Source organism: Agelaius phoeniceus, chromosome 2 (genome assembly GCF_051311805.1).
Source record: "Agelaius phoeniceus isolate bAgePho1 chromosome 2, bAgePho1.hap1, whole genome shotgun sequence".
NCBI classification, from domain to species: Eukaryota; Metazoa; Chordata; class Aves; order Passeriformes; family Icteridae; genus Agelaius; species Agelaius phoeniceus.
Window position 1 is genome coordinate 16,523,276 of NC_135266.1, and position 24,934 is coordinate 16,548,209.

Below are 24,934 nucleotides of genomic sequence, written 5' to 3' on the forward strand. Positions count from 1 at the left end.
ACTTCAGATCAAAACCTCAATCTTCCCAAGTGCATTTTTTTTCTGTATTAAGGATGGAGACCTTTCTGTCACCCAGTGGTAAGATAAATGGGCAGTTCCTGACAAGTACATCACTCCTTGGTTCTGTGCCACCTCATCTCATTCACAATGCAATGCCAAGCCTTGGCAGTCTATTCTTAATGTTCATGGTGATTCCACCCAGTGCCACATTGTCAAGTACTTTCCCCAGCCAAACCTATCTTCTCCAAAATGTAAGTGGCACAGAATTTTTTTAAGTGCCCTAGATTTCAGAAGAAAGTTAATTCTTTCTAGGTTTTATGAAGAAGTTAAACACTGCTTCTTTTAGGAAGGTGTATATTCTGATTGCTTTCTACATGGTTTTCAATACATTACTTGAAAAATAGGCTTCTCTAAAAGTGTAGAGGATGAATACTGCTAAATGGAAGAGGGCTTAGCCTTCCTTAGCTGAAGTTTTACTTCCCTGTGTATCAGTTTTAATGGTAAATCCTTACCACATTGCCAAAGTCTCTGCTGCGTTCAGCAATGCCAAGACCATGGGTGATCTCTTACATTCCTAATTTTTGCTAGGTAAGAGAGTCAAAAAGTAATCTGTTCTCATGCAGGAATAAGTGGTGAAGGGAAAAGTGATAACTCCAATTTATTATTTCTTTTGTTTCGATGTATTTTTATAGTATGACAAAACACATCACTGATCTCCTCTCTGGTGACCAGTGACAGAACACAAGGCAATGGCCTGAAGTTGTATCAGGAGAGGTTTAGGTTGGATATCAGGAAAAGGTTCTTCACCCAGAGGGTGGTTGGGCACTGGAAAAGCCTCCCCAAGGAAGTGGCCACAGCACCAAGTCTGACAGAGCTTGAGAAGTGTTTGGACACTCTCAGGCACAAGGTGTGACTCTTAGGGTGTCCTGTGCAGGGCCAGGAGTTGGACTCAATGATCCTTTTGAGTCCCTTCCAACTCAGGACATTCTGTGATTCTGTGAAATGTCTTCCATGTGCACATTTCTTTCTAAACCCTAGTCCAAACCAAATTACAACAAAATTCTCTTTTCCTCAGGTGAAGAAAGTAATGCACATGGACTAATCTGTAAATTGCTGTGCTCTGAACTCTGGTTATCTGTAGTATGATAAGCTGCAAATAAGTTTGCTTTGGGAAAGGAAAGGGTATTGGCAACCAGCATGACTGGATTGTAACTACAGGCTTGTTTGATAGGTGCATGAAGCACCTGAAAATTCCTGGAAGTGGTTACTTGACAATGTCAACCCCTTTGAAACAAGCTGAGGAAAAATACAGGTGCACTGTAATGTTGACACCTAGATGTGAGTTAGGTTTTTAGTGGCAGTACATACACAGCCCAACTAACTTACTTGAGCTGTGATAAACCCAGCTGGAAGGGCATGGACAGGAAAATACCTGGAATACCTCTTCCTAAGATTTTTAGAAGAGTCATGAAGTAGTATATAAAGCTCTTTCTTTTCCCACTTTTTAGGCAAAGGTGGGTTCTTTTCTAAGTCTTTTGTCTTCCACTGCATTACTAAAGTAGCTGTAACTGCAAACTGACAGTTTCTGGTCTTCCTTTCCTGAACTTTCCCTTCTCTGCTGTGTGTGGTACTTTTCTAATAAGGAACCACACACATTCATTAAGATGGTAACTGATAGGAGGAAGGTTGTGCATACTCCTTAAAAAACATTAAATATTTTGACTCTGTTTTTTTTTTTTCTCTTAACAGAAAAAAACCTTGCCTGAACAACTGACTCCTACATCTCTTTCTCCTCAGTCATCTCCTGAGGGGGAAAATGGCACTGCACAGATACTTAAAGATGGAATCAGTTTGTCTGGTGCAACTGCAGCAGTTATATCCACAGGTAAAAAACAAAGAAGTGTGTGAAATGGCTTCCATGTCAAGCAGTTTCATTTTTATGAAGAATGTGCTGCAAACTAACTTATTACTACTGTAAATCATTATCCAGCTGCCTTATTTTTGAAAGATATTTGTAGGAGCCAGAGTTACTTTTCAGAAATGGTACTTTGATGCCCACATTATAGCAATAAGTGCTGGGGCACAGGGACTTTTGATAGGTCTGCTAGACCTGGCAGTTTGTTCCTGTGTGAAGAAGGAAACTGTACAGTTCTTTCATGTCTGTCCTACTCCTTAATGTATGAAATGGGAATAGATGTAGCTAAAAGCCCATATGATATTCTGATCCCATGCAAGCTGTACTGTAATGTTACAAAATGGAGATTTTATCTCTATATAACCTTACATGAAAAGAACCAACTCTGTTAAAACCCAGTAATGGCAATCAGAAGAAATACATTCCTCTTTCCTCATGTTTGATTTTTTTTTGCCTCTAAATATAATGAAATGTGTCTTGAAAAGGATTGGCAGAAAAGTAATAAGCCAGTAGATGAACTAACCCATTGAGGAACTGGTAACCCTATAGTGAAACAATTCATATATTGTCAGCCAAAATCTCAGAATTTTCTAAAAACTCCATAAATTACCATCATTTTGCTTGTGGTGCTTTTTTACATTCAAAATGTGTTTTTACAATAGAAGTTGTCAGGCTCTTCTCACACCCAGTTTCAGTCATGGATGAGAGGAAAACAAGTACCTTTTTCCTAGGAAAATAAACCTTTTGCAAGACAGTTGTTGCTGAGCCCAGACAGAAAATGCCACACTATTCTTGTTGGTTTGTAGCTTTGATTATTTGTACAAATAGGTTTCCTTCAATTTGCAGACATCAGAGAGTAAACAGATATGCACGAAGATATTACATCATTAAAACTCTTGTAGAAATACTTTATTTTTAAATGCTTAGGGTTTTATCTAAAATCAAACTACAGTTCAGAAAATATGTCAGTCTTCTGTGTAACAGAATGTTTAGATTGCTCAATCATCACAGAGGCACATATTTTATTAAGCTGTAATAATGCCTTGGGTGCATTCATGGTCATGTGGCAGCCAGGATGAACAAGAAAAAAAATCATCATTTGCATGTTTCCCATGTTCTTCTACCTTGGTAGTTGTTTTGGAGGACAGTTTCACATTGTCTCTTTAAAAAGTAGTTACAGAAGTCCTATATGATTGTTTTGTGGTTCACTTTAAACCACCTTCGTGTTTGTAAAGAAGTGTTTATTTAGCAGACCAGCCACATTGCAGTGTGGAAATCCTGTGAGTGGTTCAGGTCTTCTGAAGCTGCAGGCCTTTGGTAGCCACTCTGTGTGATGTATATGTTAGTGCCCTATGGGTGCTGCAGAATGAGCATCAGTGGCAAGTATATAACACACGGTTCTCTTTGTTGCATCTTCTCAAATAGGAAAAAAATTAAGCAGTAACTTGGTAAGGCCTGCTTTGTAGAATTGTGGCTTGGTAGTTTGGAGTACCTGCCAGTAATTTGTACTTTACTGGAACTTGTGTATGAGCAGAGATTAGTCAAAACACAAGCACAGATCATGTCAGCTTTGTTACATTAGTGAGGTTAAAGAGGGCTTCAGAAAGCATGAGAAAAAGTGAGTTTAGGATTCAGTCAGGAGAACCTTGGTAGAAGAGCACTTTCTGCATGCTCTGAAAAATATGTGTGCATGCTCAGCTTCTTGAGTTGACCAGTATAACTTTTCTGCAGGATTAAAACTAAAATGACAATTTGCAGTTCTAACTTGGAAACGTGTCTTGGTTCCTTGGCAGTAAATATGGCTTGTACCTTTTCAGTGTGTGTTTATGTGAACAAACATGGAAATTCTGGGCCTCATCTGGATAAGAAGAAGGTTCAGCAGCTTCCAGACCATTTTGGACCAGGTCCTGTAAATGTGGTACTTCAGCAGGCTGTACAGGCTTGTGTGGATTGTGCCTATCAAGCCAAAACAGTCTTTGGATTTCTGAAATCTGGCCATCATGGAGGGGAAATGATAACTGGTATGTGAAGATGCTCTGTTTCTTTTGTTTCTTTACTTGTTGAACTTGAGGTGGGGCAGAAGAACTGAAGTAGTTGCAATGAATTTATATCACTTTTGTAGTTGTGTAAACACAGGTGTGAACATTGATGATGTATGATTTATCTTACTCTGAGTTCAAAGTGATTTGAACAATTCTTTAAATATGAATTAAAATATAGCAATAGCAGTGTTTAAATTACAAATGCACAATACATTTAGTTTCTTACACTAAGTAGAGCTTGTGTACCTAATTTAGCAGCTGTAGCCAAACATTTGTCAAGTAAACTCACTACAAATGAAATAATCAGCTTTATTAGTTCAAGTCATTCACATAATCTTATCCATGCACGACGTTTGTGCTCTTAAAGCATTAACCAAGTGGGTGACAAGTCTCAAACTAATCTGTTTAGCTTCCAGGCAAGTGATTCCACATGTTAAAGTTGTTGCTGCTTCCCTTGCCCCATTCCCCAGAACTGCAGCAGTATCTCAGGTCACTCTTCACCCATCTATGTCACCTGTTATGGAATAGGTTTATTTCTATTACATATTGATGGCAGGTTTGTAGATAAATTATCTCTATGTCTCAATCTGAATAGCTGCTGCTTGACATTTTTTCCTTCTAGACTAGGAAATATTCTATGTATAACAGTTAGCACATCAATTCATAAATCCATCAGTGATGGTAAAAGACCTGGCATTACTTTAATCTCTTTACATTAAACTAGATGTGAAAGATGATTAGTGGAATAGAGAATCAGTTAAGTATTCATACAGATGTTGCTGTCTAACTGTATTTAAAGAGCAGCACCCCAACCTGTGTATGGCAGAACTACAGTGAGCCTTGTTCAGGCATCCCCCTGAGTTTGTGCACAAAATGGATGCTGCTTCTCTGCTGTGTAGTAGAGGTTTAATGGCATTGTTTGAAACTGGTACTGCCTTATTTTTTCAATGTATATGAATGTTTGTTATATTATTAATACCTTGCTGTACCTATTTCAGGCAAGTCAGTTTTCTGGAGCAAAATGCCCTGAGATGTTCATTGCCAGTATTCTCTTTGGGATTGTTTATCAACAAGGGCTAAAGCCAGTGGCATCTCTGGGTGGTGACTGAGTAATTGAAAATAATACTTTTGAACAGGAGAGAGAAATTTCAGATTCCTTATGTAGCTGTGGCTTGTTTGCATTCAAAAATTCTGTACAGAAAGGATTTACTGTTGTGCACCTGGCTTCACCCCAAGGCCTGTATTCTGGATTTGAGGAACCTAGCAATGTGGACTGCTCTGGAGTCCTGGTCTGGCTGATAGTAAAGCCACAAGTCCCCAGTGGGTTTCTAGTGTTCTTGAGCTCTTGCTTCTCCTTGGCTTGTCAAACGGGTAGCTGAGAAGTGGCTGAGCAAACACTCCTTGTCATTTTATCAAAAATTTGTGTGTGATAAGTTTTGTGAAGCATAAAATATGACTTAGATTAATGTAGCACATTACATCTAGCTGTGCACATGAATAGTAAGGAAGAAGAGGAAAGCAACTGTAGAATAAAATAAGGAAATACAGTTGTAGCCTTTTTGTTTTAAAGTGGGTCTGGAGGGTGGCTTGTTGTTCAGGATTTGATTGGGGTTTTTTTAAACTGTCAAGAAAAAAAATGTTGTGGCAGATAATAAGCAAAGAAATCTGAGTCTTTTGTGAATTGATGCTTTTATAGAAAGTATTATACCTTCCATAGGAGGCAACAGTGTGCTGATGAGGACATGGATAAAATAATCTTGCTAGAATACATGGAATAATTAGTGGGTTCTTTTGGTTCAGCTACCAAGGAAAATAATTGTTTTGAATAACATTAAATTTAGGATTTTTCCATCTTTTCTTTCTCAAACAAAAGCACAAACTATTTTATTTTTGGTTAATGCATAAGCTTTCAATTCAGGCAAATAAAACAGAAAGGAAATTAAAGGCTTGATTAGCAAGCCCACTAATGGTGGTGGTGTCAGCCCCTTTTTTCTCTTTGTAGAACAGAGACTATGGTGTTTGATGGGATGAAAAAGATTGAGGCTCAGATAAATTTTCTCAATTAAAATCTGACTCTAGGATGAGTGTCATCACTATCAGAAAAACACATTTCTCTGATTGTTTCGTTCTCAGTCTTTTTCCCAGCTTGAACCTGGTATGTAAAACATACTTAAAGAATGGAAGGCGAAGAAATGAGTATGACTCTTCATCCTGAGAGCTGGGGTTGCACATGCAGGCTTCAGTCCCTGTTTATGTATCATTAAAATTAAGGTTATTGCACCTCAGAGGTACTCCTTTTTATTTTTTCCCCTAGCATTTATCTGGGAAGTAAGATGCTTATGTTTTTCCCAACCAGAGTACCCAGTTGAGCCTGTGGATGTGGATCCCACACCCTTGGCTGGAGTTTGTATGGGTGCCCTCAGGTGTTAAGAGTCTGGGGGAGCTGTGTTTGCACTGAATCTTTATTTGTGGATTTTTCTCATGAAATGTTTTGCTGGGGCAGTCACAACACCTCAGCTGTTTCTTGCTTTATCCTCTTGACAACTCCTGAGTAGCATTGTTCTTTTCAATGTTTTTTTTCAAAATGAGAAATTAAGGGGTATAGAATAAGTCATTTCCCCAAAGGCCATATAGGTAGATCCATAAGGCTATTATAGAGCATTTTAAATTTCTGCTGTAGTTGACTACTACCTTACAGTTAATTTGTCAGAAGGTCAAGCTATGGTAGCTCTCACAGCCCATTTGCTCTTCAGAACTGGTTGAGTTCCAAGCAAAAATTTGCCTTTGGAGACTCCTTCCCCAAACAGGATGTAGAGGACCTTGTGTCTGAGCTACATGTGGGACTGTTAATCATTAGCATTTCATTTGGACATTGGAGCCTGGAAAAAACCTAATAGGCCATGGAAACACTTCAGTCTTGTAGTACTGACTCTTAAACTTTAAGCACTTGCACTGGTCAGTGTGTCATGAAAGCAGGTGGGAGAGGCAGCACCTTGTTGTTGGTGCTGGCTGGTTAACTCACATTAACTCTAATCAGAAGCTTCCTTACATCAACAGTGTAAGTAATTGACACTTCAGATTTCCTAAAGAAGCCTAAAATATGCTAGACTTAGGCATTTTCCTTGGTTTTGCATATATTATCTGTCTCTTTTGTAACACAATATGGAAGTATTCCTGAATTCAGATCTGTGAGTAAAGGCTTTCTTGTCATTTCTGGCTTGCGTTTTTTTTTCTTTTTTTTTCTTTTTTTTAAAGCATCTGCCACCAACAAAATGTGATCCTTTAAAGCTCTGCTTATCATTTGGAAACTTATGTTAACAAGAGAAAGCTACATGACAGGCTGAAAACCAAAAAGACAAATTGATGCATAAACCTGGTGTTTATGCCACTTCTTTTCAGTCCTAAGCAAGTTGCAAGTTTGTTCCTGCTTTGTTCTAAAGTCTTCCTAATCACAAGTAACTAAAAGTTTCAGCTGATGTAATGGTTATTATTTATCCATGTATCTGGAGTATTGATTCTTTTCCAAACCTTACTAATTTTCACAAAAAAAGAAAAATATCCTCAGCTGCCACACTGTTTGAGGGCAAGGAAAGATATCAACAAGGAAAAGACATAGGCACATGTCCAGACTCTTTGTAATCACTCAGTTTAAAAGACAACAGATCCATTTGTGGCTGCTGTGGTATCTCTGCCACCTAACTCCTGTTGAAATAAATGGGTGCTTGAGCACTGTAGTGTTGACAGCAGGATAGATTTCTCTAGGGATAAAATAGCAAATGGCAAAACAATTTCTGAGTCAGAATTTCAGTGGTAATGGATCCCAGCACCTTACCACAAGTATTCTCCATTCAGTTAGAAACTGAGAAAAAATACTAAAATTGTTTGTTTCATTTCTTTAGGGTTTTTTTCTGGCTTTTTTTTTTTTTGTTTTTTGGTTTGGTTTGGTGGTTTTTTTTTGTTTTTTTTTTTTTTTTTTTTTTTTTTGTTGTTGTTGTTGAGCTGAGCTTTTTGTTGACTTTTTTAGGAGGATTGTGGGGTATTTTTTAGCAAATATTGTAAGGGGTGTTTCTTTTGCTATCTCCTGTAAATAGGTAGTGGAGAGCTTGCTGCTTTATAAGTGATGGAAATTCCACATAGAGTTTCAGTGGTGAGGGAGTTGTAAGTTTTGTTATACTGGTGTGAATCCAAAATGATTTTATTAAAATAAGTTCCCATAAAGCAAATTTAAACTGACATGGATCCCATGGAAGGTGAGATCAGTCCTTTGGATATAAATTTTTTAAACTATCAGAATGATTGTTTACTCCTCTCATGTCTTGCATGGTTTAAATCAAGTCTGGCTGTCTTTTCCTTTAAGTTAATGATGGTGTTTTACTATACTTCATGATGCTTGGGGGGTGTTTGACATAATCTTCTTATTCACAGCTTCCTTTGATGGGGAAAAGCATGCCATCAATCTTCCTTCTGTAAACAGTGCATCGTTTGTCCTACGCTTCTTGGAGAAGCTCTGCCACAGTCTGCAGTGTGATAATCTCTTCAGTAGCCAGCCCTTCAGCCCTTACATGGGATGTGCCCACAGTCCTATGGAGTATGATAGGAATAAGCCAGGTACTGTTCATCACTTGTTATTTTCAAGTGCTGATATTTCTGAGAAATGTGGGGACTTTAGGAAATGCAACTTTTTAGTCTTTCTGTGACATGAATTGCTTAAAATTTATACACGTCAGTTCTTAGTGAATTGGTTCCAGTGTGGAAGTGCTTTGACAGTAATGGATAGGTCATACCACATGTGCAGAAATAATTTTGTTCAGCAAACTTCTCCTTGTAGGCAAGCCAGAAAGCATACGTACTTCACCACTGTGATACTGCTAAAAAGACAAGCTCAAAACTTCACATTTCATTTGTTAAATTTATGTGCTGCTCATAAACTGAATTTACCAAAAGAGGCTTGCTGCCTGGGAGAAGGCACTTCCCCTGAAAGGGAGTTCAACACAAGTACAAAGTCTTTTCTTTCTCTTTTTACCTTACTTAGGGGTGGCTAAAAATTTTTTACATTCTACTATGTACAGTCCAGTGATTTAGTAGAAGAACTTGTGAAATTGTCTGCTTGTGAAATTTTGTGTGAGTCCAATACCTTTGCTGCACCAGGAATGTAGAGTGAAGGGAAGATGCAATTACTTGCCTAAGATCTCCCAACAGGTTGTTTGTAGGACCTGGTATTACAAGACCCAGGTGAAGCCAGGGGTCACAGCTGAGATAGCTTTGTTGTCAAGACAATTTCACAAGATTTATATTGGGAATGAAGCTTCCTCGGAGCTCTTTGATAGCTGAGTCTGTGTTCTGGTGCTGCTGTAGAATTTTTTTTCCTCTTTCCAATGCAGAAATTATGTTTATAATTCTATCTACTGTATGAAAGTTCTTAGTTTTAACTATTCCGGAAGGTAGACAGGGTCAAGGTTATTCAGCTTTGAAATTTTGTATTGAAGTGACTGAGTCTGTGTGACACGAGAAATGGAACTCTAACCTGGTGAATGGCTGATGTCTGTCAGCTTCTGTCTCTGGACTTAGCCCATGAGCAGCTTTATGCCAGAGTAACAGGTAGTGACTTTTCCTCTTCACAGCCAAAGAAGAAATACCTGAAAACAGGAGTGCTAAACGATACCCTCAGGACTCTCCACCATACACTGCTCCTCTTTCCCCTAAGCTTCCCCGAAATGATGCTCATCCATCTGAAGGTAATTACATTATGTCAGAATTATATATGGGGATTATTTATGGTTTCAGTATTTCCAGTCAAAAAGGACCGAGTACAACATATGTATCTGGTTTGTCTCTAAGCCTTTGACAGGTCAGGGTGGAAGTATGTTAATTATTGATCACTGGCACTTTGCACTTAAAGAAGATCTACTGCAGGCTCCAGCAGTGCTTCTCCTAAACCCACAGCCTTTTCTGTGAAGGGGCTCAGGCACACAGGTGACAGATGAAGCCTCCTGCTCCATGTAGAGCAACTAAGCAGAAAACCAATTGCCTTGAAATGGGTTAGGTGGTAAATTGGAAGCAACTCTTAACTCCAGGCTGGGTTCATTAAGTGAGTAAGGGTGCAGCTAGATGATACAATTCAGCTGAGTTTATGGCTAGCTAGCTGCCAGTGGAAGTTGTGCTGCTCCTGCTTTCCTTGCCTCCTTGTCCCTGCACGGAGTCCTAGCCCACCCCCTGCTCCCTCTCCCTGGCTGGGTAGTGAGCTGAAGCAGTGAGCAAAAGCACAGAAAACATTCTGGTGAAGTCTTGTTTTACTTCTCTGGAGTGACTCTCTGTGGACTTGGATGAGCACAGGGAAGGATTGAGTGGAAGGCAGCCGTGGCCAGGGGGCAGTGTGGCCCCCCTGTGACAGCTCACTCTTAGGCTGGTGTAGTTCACAGATGAAATAACACTTCTTCCTGTGCTGCAGCTCAGCTGCAGTAACTGAGCACATGTCTAGTCTTAGTCTGCCTCAGATGTGAAGTAAAGCATCTAGGTTTAAATGTCAGTGAGAGAGACAGAGCAAAATGGTTGAGTATTTGCTATTTAACTGGTTAAGACATGGTAAGTTGATGATACTGACTTATCCCATCTGATACATACTTTCTCTTGCAGCAAAATACTAGCACATCATTTCCAAGGGCTTTTTTGAAGTATAGTGGAGATTAGTAATTTTTTCCTCCTTTTTTTCTTTTTTTTGTTTGTGACCTTGAAATGATTTTGTATCTATTGCCATGAGTGGAGGCAGGATATCTCTTCTGTGCATATTAAAAAGCCATAAGACTACAGTTAAAGCAGAAAAGGATGTAAAATTAAAATGTTCCAAACGATAACTTATTTAAAATTATATGTCTTATTATTTTTATATACATAACATATTCACATCTTTATATTTCCTGTAGCTGTTATTATACACAGTTCTGCATTGATTATTGACTTCCGTGTCTTCACAAAACAAGTTCTGGTTTAATTCCAGAGATACATTATATATCTAAGTTATATTTCTGGTACTAACATAATTAGTGTGGAGCACTTAATAATACTCAAATGAAGTTGTTTCATTTGGAGCAAAAGAAATGTTTAAGTAGATTTGCAGTATCTTGTAAGAAATCTTACTCAAGTAAACATGAGTACACATTCTGCTTTTTATTCCTTGTTTGCTAGCAGATCTTCTACAGATGGAGTCAGGGTAACCTTTAAAATACTTTTTAAGATCACTAGTTTGTTTTAAAATGCAGTTACTTGAATAAGAAGTAATTAAAGTAAGTGTTTTTCCATAGTTTCAGAGGTTTGAATTTGTACTCTGTGTATTTTAACAGGCAAAGTGTTCTCTAGCATTGTGTGTTTCCCATTAGGACAATGTCCTCTGCTGAAAATCTGGAGGCAATTTTGTAGCGGTCAGTCATGGGTTGGTTAACAAGAAAGATCTGCCCCCAAAAAGTTCTGGTTCCATTGAGACACAGTTGTCTTAAAATAGTTGTTTTGAAATATCATTTGAAGGCAAAATGGAGTAATTGTGGGAAAGTCTTTCAGACAGCTCGTTTTCCTTCTGATCTGCTCAGGGATATGCTTTGCAGGTTTTGCTGCCTTTCTTGCTCACTAACAGTTTCTTCTTAAAGTTATGAAAGATAAAGAAGGAGGGAGTGGGGAATAACTCAGACTCCCTTCCCCTGAAAACAGAGTGTTCCTACTACTGTGTCCAATTACATCATTTTGTTATGTATGAGACAGAACAACTGGCTTCTAATTCCCAGAAGAGCCTCAAGAAAACAAAACATCCAGTTCCTGCTAAGGCTTCAGTGCCTAAACAGTCTGCTGTCAGCCCTACATTTGAAACTGGAGGCCTCTTACTGGCCTTTCATTAATCTGCCCAGAGGTCAGGCATTCTGCAGTGGAACCTCCCATCTCCTTCCATACCCCTGTTATTCACAGCTGCTCAAAATGCCGAGGTAGGCGAACTGAGTCACTCCATGGATTGCAATGCTCCATTTCCTAGATGCCAGTTTGGCTGCATTTTGTTTGTAGAGAAGCTGGATGGATGGATTGGAAAGTGGATTGAATACTATAGCTACTGAACAGAAAGCCTTACCTAAAAAATGATGGGAAATATGCCAGCTTTTCTACCTTGTGTATATGAGTTTAGAAGTACAGTAAGATAAAGTCAAATGCTGATATCTTGGAGGGAAAAAAGCAGAGTTGATCTTTCCCAAACCTAGTATTTCCTCCAGGATATTTAACATCACAGAGAAACCTGGCATACACCTGGAATGAATCCAATTAAGTTCTTTCGCAATACAGTCAATTTTTAACATTTTTTTTTCTACAGAAATCTTGACAAACATAATGCAAGCCAATTATTAAAAAACAAAAAAAACCCCCAACCTACTACCAGATTCCTGCTATTCCTGCTAGTTTACCATAAAAACTTTAAAAATCTTTTTCCTTATTATGTTACATGGAGTTAGTACATGCTACAATACTCCAGTTGAAACTCTGCTGAGGAGTGTTGTCTCCATTGTTCCATCCTACCTTTCAAGACTTCTGAAATCTGAATGTACAGGTTCAGTCAGTTAAACCTTATGCTCCTTCATACAGCTTTGCTGTAGCAATTTAAGGTATCACCTCTGCCTTTCAGCCTTGGACTGAGATGTGGTTTCATGCTCTACAGCTCTAATTTTCCCTTGGTTGGCTACTTTTTAATTTTATAGTGTCCATCATTTACTTCATCTTTTAAAGTCTCTCTGAAATTCTGTGGAATGATACCTTTTGTTTTTAATCTTGGTAAGTTGCTGTAAGTACTTCTGAGAAATATAAAGGCTTTTGTTTTCTTGTTTGTTTTCTTTAAATACCTCAGTAGCTTCTTCTTTGCTTTTGTGATTCAGGTCTGACAAACTAGAAAGTTTTGCAGCAGTTATTTGTATGAAAGAGAAGGACTTGTATCCATAAAAGCTTCTTTATTCCATGACTATCAAATATAGTAAAAGATGTTACATCACCTTGCAGATAAGGAGTCCAGGAAGGCTGGACATAAAGATACAGGAGCAGGCTGTCCTCACATGCTGAAAGACAAGCTTGCATGGAAGAAGACTGTCCTGGTTGAACAGAAGAGTTTGGCTGGAACTCAGGGAAAAAAAGGACTTTGGATGAAGGGGCAGGAAAATCAGAAGGACTACAAAGATGCTCTTAGGTTATTTGGGGCAAAAATTAGAAAGGTTAAAGCCCAAATAGCACTTAATCTGGCTACTGCCATGAAAGACAAGAAAATTTTTGTCCCATTTTTCTCAGCAGTCAGGGGAGGGCTAAGGAGAATCTCAAGCCTTTATTGGATGTGGGGTGAAACAAAGTGATAAAGTTTTAGGAAAGCTGTTAGTTCTGTCTTCAGTACTAAGATTAGTTGTTCTCCATGTACCCAGCATCCTGAACTGGAAGGTGGGGATGGGAAGCAGATTGAAACCCCCACAATCCAAGAGAAAATGGTCACTAATGTGCACAAGTCTCTAGGATCATGTAGAATCTGCCCAGGAGTACTGAAGGAGCTGGTGGAAGTGCTCACCTCCTTTCACCTTACTGTGCTCTACACTTATGTGAAAGGAGGTTACTGGCAGGTGGGAATTGATATCTTCTCCCACCTAACACTTCTCCCAGCCGATAGGACAAGAGGAAATGGCCTCAAGTTGCACATGAAGAAGTTCAAATTGGGTATTCGGAAAAGTTTCTTCACTAAAGTCTTGTCAAGCATTGGAACAGGTTGCCCAGTGTTGAGTCACCATCCCTGGGAGTATTTAAAAGACATGTAGATGTGGCTCAGTGGTGAACACAGTGGTACTGGGTTAACAATGGTCATTGTGGCTTTTTCCAGCCAAAAGGATTCTGTGGTTCCATTCTTTGATTCTATGGTCTTGCCTTACTGAATTCACTGAGCAGGGAGCTGGCTCTCTGAGAGCCTTTAACTCCCTTTCAGGGTTATGGTGTTTGAAGGTCAAAATACACATAACAGTTCTTTGCTGTAGTACACTTTAAACAGGATTCAGAAAGAGAACCTGAGAGAAGAACCTCAAGCAAGAGGTGCAGAAGAGAACCTCAAGCAAGTTGAAAGCACGCTTGAGAAGGTCACTGGGTTTTTTAGGAAAATACTCTTCCTTTGGTTTTAATTGGGCATTTGCCCAATAAATTCTTGAAAGTTTTCATATAAGAAGAGTAGTAAAAAAGCTTATTTCAGTAACTTGTTTTGCAGAACATACCAGTTCTTATTCCAAAGAATATGCTGCCTCACTAGCATATGTTTCATAACTTCAGTAGAGTTATTTTCAAGATGGTAGTGTGGGGCTTACACTTCTGTGAACCTGTTAGCTATATTTTTCCAGCTCTTAACTCTCCTGCCAAAGCAGCATTTGTTTCATACAGATTTGTACATCATGCTTCCAAGTTCTTTCTTGTGCTAGATAGTGGTCTGATGCAAACAGAGGAGAGTATCTATGATTGCTAGAGAATGGAGTGGTGTTCCTGTTGATTTGGTTTTTTTTCCTCATGCAGCATGCTTCTCTCAAACAGACCTGAATTGGGTTGAATGGGAGTGGAATTTTCAGTAATCAAGCAAACCTGGCTCCTGTCTCACGGCCCAGGGAAAGGGACATGCTTAACTACATTCAGGTGGCTTTGAATCAGTATTGACAGACTTTAAAGAGTTCACAAGTCTTCTGAGTGGATGTTGTTTTCCTTTATTCACTGAAAAGACATAAGAACTATATTATTGTTATACTCCCCCCCGAGACTTCACTTTTTTTTATGCTTGCTCTGTGGGTTCAGTAATTTAGCTGAATCTTTAGCTTTCCAGAGTCTGCAGTTAGAGACCTTGAAACCTGCCGTATGCAAAGAACTGTGTGAAGATAAATCAGGGTGGTCAAAACATGTTACATTAGTGTGCCATACCAGGCACTCACAGCCTTCTGTGGCTTTGTCTGTAACCTCTTCCCCTTTTTAATAATGGCACCTCTGTCTGAACCTGTGGGTCCATAGATATTAATTGTACATTTGTTTTCTTTATGAAGTTGGTAACTCCCTCTGCTGTTTAGAACTTACTAAACAATTGTTAGTTAACATGCGGGGTTTTTTCGCATTAATAATGTCTTGCAAAATAAATGCTACATAATATTAATGGTTGGCTTTTTAATTATATGTTTAAAAAGCAATGAAAATTCTTGACTAAAATTATTTGATGTATCAATATTTACAGCAGATAATTTTATAAAAAAGAATTCCTCTGTCATTTCCCTGCTCATAGCTTTCAGTAAGTACAACTGAAATGATTAATGGAAGAATGTCTCAAACTTGACATATTAAATCTTCTGCTACAAAAATAATGTTTGAAAATACAATAAGAGCCCAATGATTAGTTGAAGAAAAGGGACAAACATTCAGTCTCAGTGATTGTCTCACAAGAAATTTGTTAACAGGATTACAATCTGTCAGTACCTTCAAGAGAACATAGCTAGACCTTAAGTAACAAAGGTGTAATGTCCATCACTTTGAACAAATTGGTGTTTGCTTTTTGTGTAGCAGAAACATTGCCTATAGAGGAAAACAGCACTTCCAAAGAACACCGATTTTCTGAGGATTCTATGGATTCTGCACTTAATTCTGTAAATCCATCAAACCCAGCCTGTCGAAATTCCACGGAGTACCGCCCTTCAGGAAATGCTGCATATTACAGAAACTCCCATCAGCCAGCAACTGCTACCTCAAATTCAGCCCCAGTCCTGCGCAGGCTGTCCCTGAGCTCAGCTGGGAGCAGTGGTTACTATGAAGTCAGCAGGAATCGGATACAGAGGCGGATTGAAGGTATGCTGTTACACAAACCCTTCCAGAGTATGTAACTGCTTCAATTAACAGACAAAGTTATGAATAAAGAAGTTCTTTGCCATTGGAGAGCTTGCATATGGAGTGAAATGTGCTGTTGCCAAGCATGTCAGTCTTGCTAATGTAACTGCAAATACAAAACTGAAGCCTTTTAGTATTAATAGTGTAGTGCAAGCCAGGGAAGGTCTTTGCTGCTGCAGCTTCTTCTTGCTGTTGTGATGGACCCTGCAGCAAGCCAGAGCAGACAGGGATAGCTACATGCAGCTCACTTCCTGAGCATCTTATCAAATATTGCCATGTTGCTGAAATGCAGGAGTAGAGTTTCCTACTGTCTCTCCTTCTGTCTGCACAGCTTCACTTGCCTTTGCCTCATTCCCAGTTAATAGCATCTTGGGACCCAGGAGCCAAGTACAAGTAAAACTAATCCCTCTAGGTATGTCACAGTGCTAATTTGTGCTGCTGTAAATATTTGCAGTTATAGAAGACATTTAAAGACAAAAGGAACAGTTCAGTATTATTAGAAGGGAAATAAAGCATATTTTAATATATTGGAAACAATACATAATAAATTCCATAAGGTAATATTAAAGTGTCTTATGTGAAATGAAATGTGTTATCCCTGTACAAACTAGTGATGCTTCTTCCTTTCACAATATTTTTGTATTAAAAGCTGCAAGTTCCACAACTGGACCGGATTTGAATTCACTAAAAAGGGAACCTTCAAGAATATTGAATAAGGATCCTTCCACTTGGTCAATAGAGGAAGTAGTGCGTTTTGTGAAAGAAGCTGATCCACGGGCACTGGCTCCACATGCAGAACTCTTCAGAAGACATGTATGATGCTTGTCCATTCTGTTCTAGTAGATTGTATCATTTTAATCTCTTAAAATACAACTTTCATGTCTATCAGTCTTTTTGCATCTGGAGGTGGAGTAGACTCTCCAGATACATTAGAGAGAGGTGGAAGATTACTTTCCTACCTGAAACCCCTCCTGCAGTATATGTTTCTCAGTCTTACTAGACTAACATAAATAGCCACATCTTTCCAGTGTATGTGGAATATTGCCAACCTGGAAGTGCCCAAGTTCTAATGGCCAACATCTGTGGTACCCCTGTCCTCCCTGGTGCCTCTAGAGACAATGGCATTCTCATGTACAGTGTGGGGCATTTGCTCCCCCGTGGTTTGGAGACTTAATCTTCTAGAGCAGAGATGATGTTACCTATCATTAGCTAGGCACTTGGTCATTGATACTAAAATTCAGAGAACTGAAATATTTAATTAATCTGTTTGAGAAAACAAGGGTTTCATAGGTCTGACTAGATGTTGTCTTTACAGATAGAAACTGTTACCAGGTTGCAGTAGGTTTGATCTCCCCTATTTCTTGTTGCTGTGTCTTTCTATGGTAGGTTGCTCAGTAAAGGGCTGCTTTCTTATTTTATTGCATATATGGCCCTCCAAAAAGAGATTGGCTTTCTCTTTAGTAGTATTTCACCTATGTTCTGCTCCAGCTCCTCCTAACAGTTTAAGCTCTGAGTAAGCTGGATTGGAATGAAAAATCAAAATAACTTCTGATGTAGATTCCTGTCTTATATTTTATTCTTAGTTGTATAACAACAGTAAATGTCACTTGTTTTGTCAGGTTTATGTTTAAAAAAGTAAGAGAAAGTGTTTCTTTTTATGGTGCTTTATGGAACTAATTGCCTCTCTGTGGTAAGTAATGATACTAAGAGCTTAGGACTGTCATATTTCAGCAGCTTCTCAGTCAGACAGTTGAAATCTGACTAGGTTGTCCTTGGTCTTGATCCTGACAATCTCTTTGGTTCAACATGGAAATAGATCTGTCTAATTTCCCATATTTAGATGGTCTCTAGCCCTTTTCTCCATATGACCACTTGCACATGCATGCCAAAATCCTCCCACAGCTGTTTTCAAGGTTCAGTGCAAGGCTCAGTGCTTGGATCATTTAATCACAAACTGCACAGACCTTCCTTTGCACCTTCTTTTTACTTTTTCCCTTGACCCATTCACTTCTTTTCTTGGTTGGAAACCCTAATTCTGAGGGCTGTTTGGTCAGTTTCTTTTATTTACTATTACTTTCTTTCTTTAACATCTCAAATACTTAATCACACATTAAAAAATACTAAAACAAATTAAATTTCAGTGGTCATCTGTAAATTCAAACTTACAGTTGCTGTTTTATATATAGTAGATATATTTTTACTACAGTATAAACAACTATAATGTACTTTCCCGGTTTCCCGTGCAGCTTGTTAAAGTAGTTGTCTGTTGTGTTTATTCTCTTCCTTCTGCAGGAAATTGATGGGAAAGCACTACTCTTACTGAGGAGTGATATGATAATGAAATATATGGGACTGAAGCTGGGGCCTGCCCTAAAGCTGTGCTACCACATTGAACGACTTAAACAAGGGAAGTTCTAGCCAGTGGGGATGCCACAGATGTGAGTTGGGGTCACACCAAGCTCTCAGGTTCACAGCCATCGCCTTCATTTGAAACGCTTTTGCTGATACAAACCTTTATTTTTTGAAAGTGGCCTCGAATTGTAAAAGAGACATTCAGGATAAAGCGGGGGGGAGGGATTTGTATTACATTCTAGTATTTTTGCAAACTCTTTCACAGAAAGTTGGCAGGGAAGGACAGTTGATCATACTGGGTGTGGGCAGGTCTGGTAACAACACTCTCCGAATCCTGAAAAGTGTGTTCTGAGTTACAGGCTTCAGCCAACGTGTTCATATCCAGAACCAAAACAGCTGAATCCCAAAGGGAAATAATAAATTAAACCAGCATCAGGTGTTAATATTTTTTACAGGGGTGGCTGTAAACTTTTATATTGCAAGAAAATCTTAAAACAGAAGATTTCATCTCTGTAGTGAATATTCTGGTCTTTCAGAAGAGAGGAAGGGTAATGGAAGAGAGGGCTTTTAATACAAGTATAAGCTTTTATAAAGTGATTATCAGTCCTTTGGGAAGTTATGAGGACAAATGTATCATATATTGTCAGTTTAGGCAGGCAGTAAATATTTCTGTTTCATGGAAGGTCATATTGGCTGTATAAACAGCCATTTCTGAGACAGACTGATTTCACTGGAACAATGCATCCACATATTAAACATTCCATCTTTTTGCTAAGTTTGGCATGGATGTGTTCATGCTTTTTATATGTACATGTGTATGTGTCAGGGAAATACGTACTATATTAAAATATACATACACACTGTACATATTTTTTCAGTTTTATAATGTGTACTTTGCACTGTGCCAGAGAGAACTGTACAATTTCTTAGGGTTTTTTTACCAGTAAATTTAGTTGTGTATTACTTTCATTAGCACCTGTTTAATTTGTTCTTGGAGTCAGAAGGTGACAAACAATCAAAAGGTGTTTTTATTCATACAGGCAAGATCCCTGTACTATGCAATACTCCTGGTTATTCATCCCTTAACTCTGAGCCATATATTCTGATATATATTTGGAAAGACACATTTGGTTCCAATGTTTTGGGTTTATATTTCCTGTGAGGAAGTGCTACTATGTTACTGATAAACCTTTTTTTGGGTAAAATTGGTGCTGTTTGTATAAGCTGCAAGAATGAGTGGTGATAATAAAACAGTTTGTTGTCACTGCCAGTTGTAAAATACATCAGGGACAAGAAAATACACTTTCTGTTTAGGAAATTGAATGTACTGTATGTAATAGTCAAGTGATAAAACTGTTTGTTAGGGAAGGTGTAGTCCTAAAATGGTAGGATTTATTATATTTCTTAATGCCTTTTTATATGAAAGCATATAGTATAAATGTATTTTTTACAAATTCCTTTTTTGAAAATGACTTTCTTTACCCATAGACTGATACTCATCAGATTTCAGCAAGGTACTGCTAAAAAACAGTGAATTTTGTGACTCACGAGTCCAAGTATTTTGTTATTTTAAGTGACTGCAATGCAATTTCAATTCAGAAAGTCATTTGGGCCCTGAGAATTGTTTTTGTTATTACATCATTAGACATTTGACACTAAAGTTTATCTGTATCCATTTGTTTTGCATATCTTTTGTGGTGCATGTATGCTTAGATGATACAATACAGGCATGCTGTTTATAGTAAGAAAACGTCAGAGCATTGATTGAAGAAACAGAGTATTTTCTCTTGGTGTTAGAAAAATACTGGCTTCACTTTCATATGGTTACACCAAGATTTATATATTAATGAAAACATCATGCCCCACGTGTTCAGTATATTGTTCATACATATATATAATTGTATACTACTTCTTCTATGCCTTATTATGCTGAATTTGGGTTCTTCAGCATAAAAAGATCCCATACAATTTAAGTGGAAGTAATTGACTGGAAACAATTTTCATTTTTTACATTGCCCTTGGCATAAGAAAAACAAAGATGTTTGAATTTTCTGTTTGGTCTTTTGTACATGGCACTATTATGGGTATAAATATTTGTTCAAGGCTTTCTGTGTACCCATGTGCACAAAGATAACTGTGATGTTGCTGTACCAGAATTTCTCCGTGTGCTGTTGTGTGAGTTTCAAGCATTCAGAGTCTTACCACAGAATATATTTTTTATTCTTTATTTTCAGTGGGATGTTCTTATCTAGCAAGAAAAATAAAATAGTTTGTTCATTGTTGTAACTGTCTGTTCTGTTTGATGCTGTGTGGATGGATGAGTGCTCTCTGCGTAGGCAAGGGTGGCTGCCTGATCTGGCATTTGGCTGTTCCTGACAGTTCATGGAAACATCTGATATGAGGAGGTTTTAATGAAAAGGGTAAGATCATTCCAACCTTGTTCATCTGAAACAATTAATGTTTGAATTTGGGTTGTTCTATGCTTTCAAAGTAAGAACTTATCTAGTTATTCAACTATTTTGTTTTGTGTATCTCATTATCCAACTTAAAGCTTACAGAATTCTCATATAACCACTGAGGGAAAGAGGCTGATAAAAACTGTTTGTGCTGTGTTCAGATAAAGATATGAAGTATTTTAAATCAAATCAGTTAATGGCAGTAAGTTTGAACTTTGTAGACTTCAAGCTTTCTTATTTCTGTGATACAGAAGTCTCTTGTTCCAGCGACTGTTATCAGCAATCAGCCAGTGCCTGAGAAGGAACTTGGATTGGGTTAATGGTAACCTCACAACTGTCACTGGCAGTTGATGAAAATTGCAGGTTGGCAGTACCAGTAGTCCAGAGGCATTTTGCATCTGATCTCTCTCAGAACATACTTAGTATCTTTTTGGTGTTTATTTGATATAGAAGACAATATGATTTAGTCTCTTTGTTTCTCCAATTGCTTTTCTATCAATGTGGGTTCATCTGTTTATCTGCTTCTGTAACTTTTGGTCATCTTGGAAGACAGTGACATAACTCCTCAGTGCATCGTGGGAAATTAAAATACTGCTGCCTGGGAGGACTGGCAGCTCTAAAAATTATTTTTGCAGAACACCTGTGGAACAGTGGAATTGAAGAAGGCTGGAGGGTAGGGTGTGGCAGTGTACATATTGTAGGACTTTTTCACACATATGTAGGAATGACAGTGAAAGACAGCAATATTGTGTTACCAATGTTGGCTTGAAGGATGGAGCATCTTCCCGTTTTTTGTTGCTTTGGATAAAGACACACCATTTTTTATTTCAGGTGGTAGACACAGGCACAAAGATGTTCATCTTATTACTCATTATATTGGTAGGAACTCTTCCTCTGCAGTCAGGGATATGATTTGCAAAAAGTGGTGTTAACCATCTCTGTAGCTCTGACAGTTTTATGTGAGTCTGTGGATGTGATTATGTAAGCCCTGAACATGATACAAAAATTTTAAATTTGAGTATCTCCAGTATTTTTGTAGAGGAAAAATGAGCCCTGGGTGGGGATGACTAAAATCTTGAACTTTTAACCTGATCAGATAAAAGTTTCTTTGTGCTTGTCTGTCCTTTAATTTAAGCTGAAATTCAGAGAATTGAAATATGGGTACACTGAGGCAGTAATTCAGCCTCTTCCATGTAATGAGGTCCCCCTCCTCATTCAGCAGCAGGCCCAAGTTTTCCACAGTCTTCTTTTGTTAGTTATAGAATGTTGTCTATTTTAATGCAGGATCATGGAGAGAAACACACTTTAAAAGGGAATGATAGCAGTATTTTTTTTCTTTGATTGGCCAGCTAGTTACATAATAGAGTAAAATGAATGAAGAGGTGTGAACCTCTTCTAAGTAATGAGTGTCCTCATTTTTTTGTCGCTCTTTCTGCCAAGTTGAGACTGTGTAGAGTTACACTGGCTTGGCTTGAAGAGGAAAAAAGAAAAAAAGAGAGACCTCCTTAAGATCAATTTCAAAGGTCATCTATTCCTCCTCTATATCGTTATTACATGTAAAACTGTGGGAGTGAGTAAAAAGTGCTCATTTGGAACTGCCTAAGAGTGATGCAGGGAGGCAGAAGCTGATTTCATGTCCATTTTAGTGGTGAAATGATTGCTGCTTTTTTTTCAAGCCTTGATTATAATCTTTTGCTCTGTAAAGCTTCCTAACTAGCCCATAATCCTGGGATTGTGTTCCCCAACTGTCAGTGTTCCTGTTGTTTCAAAGGTCATGCAGAGCCATTTTGAGACTTGTTAAAATCTGAAGAGTCTGTTGTAAACTCAGTGTTGTGAGTCTGCAACTGTATACATAACATTTTATATATATTTTTAGTGTGAAAACTGCAGAGATAGGATTCGGGGGTTATTTAATGGTGAAGTATTTTGCTACTTTGTTCTCTGATGGTTTGTTCTAAATAAATCCTCATTATTGTGGCTGTGGTAGATGATGGGAGTCCTGTGAGTACTTAAAATATGCCATTACAGTGATCCAGTGGGCTTTTAAATTCCTCACTTACATAATCATCCATCCCTATCCTAGCAGATAATTTTGATTAGCTGTAATTTGTCCCATTTTAATCAGAATTAGCTTCTATCAGCTCCAGAATCTCCCAGTCCTGCTGTACATGCGGAGGAGTCCTGCACAAGCTGTTTCTCCTCATAGCTTTATGGACCACTGCTAGTTTTATTTCAGCTTTCATTAACTGCAGGGGAATTATTTAGTGCTGATAGCAAAGGCTGCACATCTCTACTTCTTTTCTTTTTAAAATACACAAAGGCATTTTCATCCACAGAGATTCAATTTCCAGTTTCCGAAATCCAAGGCCTTTGAGGACAAACAGCACAAGCAAACAGATGCCAGCACAAGGGGAAGGGGAGATTGCATCCCATGTTTTCTGAACAGACAAGCGTGAACAGATGTACAGCTTGAAGCTGGCAGAAACCCTCTCTGCCAATGGTTCCTTTCTAGTTGTGACAGCTGGAAGAAAATGAATATGCCACAAAAGTACCATGACAATTGCCATTACCCTGTGTTGACTGTCCCAGCTCTGAGGTCCAGATCTGCACAAACAGACTCATCTACCCTTCCAGGTGGATGCTGAGGCAATTCCCAAGGCAGTGGGAAAAAAACATAATGAATGGTGGCACACCTTAGAAAGTCTGGTGTTCAAATGCAAGAGGTCATGATTTTGCTGAATTTTTCCCTTTCTTATATTTAGTTCTTTTTAGTAGTTATGGAGGCACTCTGTTTCCCCAAGCAATTGGGTGGGTTAATGCTGTCTAGATTTCCAAGAGTGAGGTTTTCAAACAGGTCTGAACTCTTCCACAACTTCCATCTCTCCAAACTAGTGCTGCAGAACATGTTTCCTCTTATTGAAGACCCTTTTGAGGGAAGGATCTTCCCATGTGCTTTTTAATCCTGCATGGTATGAAAAGTAAGGGAAGGAGTCTGCAGCTTTTGCTTGCTTTATCTCTGATGTACCAGTGATTGCTACTGATATCAGCCCTTGCCTGGGGACGTGCATGGTACTTACTCTGTTATGAACAGATGCCTCCCACCTGCACAGTGTTACTCAAGGTGTGACCTACAAAGTGCTTTTCTTTTTTAAGTCCCTGTGCTTATATGAGCAAAATTGTGGGGAGGGACAAATTAATAAATAAGTACTCAGATTTAGTCTAACCTTGGTTTATGCTTGTACTTTAGGGGTGAGGTGGAACATAATTGCTAATAATTGTTATATTGGAACATAATTATTTATTAGGTTCAGTGGGTAATGGGACAGTGGGCAGGTTTTGTTGGTTGATTGGTTTTAGTTTGGTGTGGTTTGGTTTTGGTTTTGGTTTTTTTTTTTGGTTGTTGTTGTTGTTGTTTGTGGTGGGGTTTTTATTGTTTGTCTTGTGTTTTTTTAGTTTGTTTTTTTTTTTTTTACCTGACTGCTATCAGCTGTTCATTTGTTTTCAAGAGGGCAGCTCAGCAAAAGGGAGCATATTACTTTCATACATCTTTGCATTCACTGTAATATATTAATTGTAATTGCCTGGGTGGTGTTTGGCTGCAGGAAATGAACAGGTTGGGGAAAGTTTAAATGTTTTGAAAGAAAACAGAAATGCGAGGCTGGGATGAGTGATAGGGTTTGCTTGCAATAAACATAGAAAGGAAAATACATGAAGAATGAAGTAATGGAAAATTAGGAAGGAGAAAACCAGGTGGATACATCAAGATAAACTGTTTCAGATTCACAGTTGACTTGTGTCTTTGACTGTTCATGTTAAGATGGGATTTTTAAGGGGAAAGTTAGGAATAAACATTTTGAACCATGTCAGGGACGTGAAGTCTTATCTTGACATGCTTTTATCTGAAAACAAGGGATGAATCCTTGTAATTCCCAACCCAGTTTTTGAGACATGCACTCTCTGTCCTTAAATTGTTTCTTAGATGCTGCTAACAACTCACTATTGGTATGACTTCTTTTAAAGCCAGAACAGTTGAGGGGCCAAAACCTGGGAACACAGGCTTGGGTTTGACTTAATGTAACTTCATTTCTTGACATCACAGTTGTCCAGACTCTTTCTGAATTTAGTCCATGGGAGTTGAGGGTATGAGTGATCTGACCAAATAGCAACATCTGCTTTAAGAGACTTCTTGACTCTACTGGTTTTATTAGCCAGTTTCTATCATGGGAGACGCAATACTCATTTCAACTTTAGCACATGATCTAATACATCACCTA

The 24,934-nt window shown here is 38.4% G+C and overlaps 1 protein-coding gene across 10 annotated transcripts in view; it reads left to right on the forward strand.

Moving 5' to 3' along the window:
* SCML2 (Scm polycomb group protein like 2) overlaps positions 1 to 20,490 on the forward strand; it is a 72,643-nt gene extending 52,153 nt beyond the window's left edge. For 9 of the 10 annotated variants that reach the window (XM_054654792.2, XM_077172758.1, XM_077172723.1 and 6 more), the window contains 7 exons: positions 1,750 to 1,885; positions 3,733 to 3,936; positions 8,383 to 8,565; positions 9,579 to 9,692; positions 15,532 to 15,813; positions 16,502 to 16,665; positions 18,145 to 20,490. In XM_054654792.2, coding sequence (XP_054510767.2) covers positions 1,750 to 1,885; positions 3,733 to 3,936; positions 8,383 to 8,565; positions 9,579 to 9,692; positions 15,532 to 15,813; positions 16,502 to 16,665; positions 18,145 to 18,270 — 1,209 coding nt within the window. In that variant the 3' untranslated portion in view covers positions 18,271 to 20,490. The remainder of the gene's footprint in view (positions 1 to 1,749; positions 1,886 to 3,732; positions 3,937 to 8,382; positions 8,566 to 9,578; positions 9,693 to 15,531; positions 15,814 to 16,501; positions 16,666 to 18,144) is intronic. The other variant, XM_077172752.1, reaches the window with a different exon arrangement.
* The last annotated feature ends 4,444 nt before the right edge of the window (positions 20,491 to 24,934 follow it).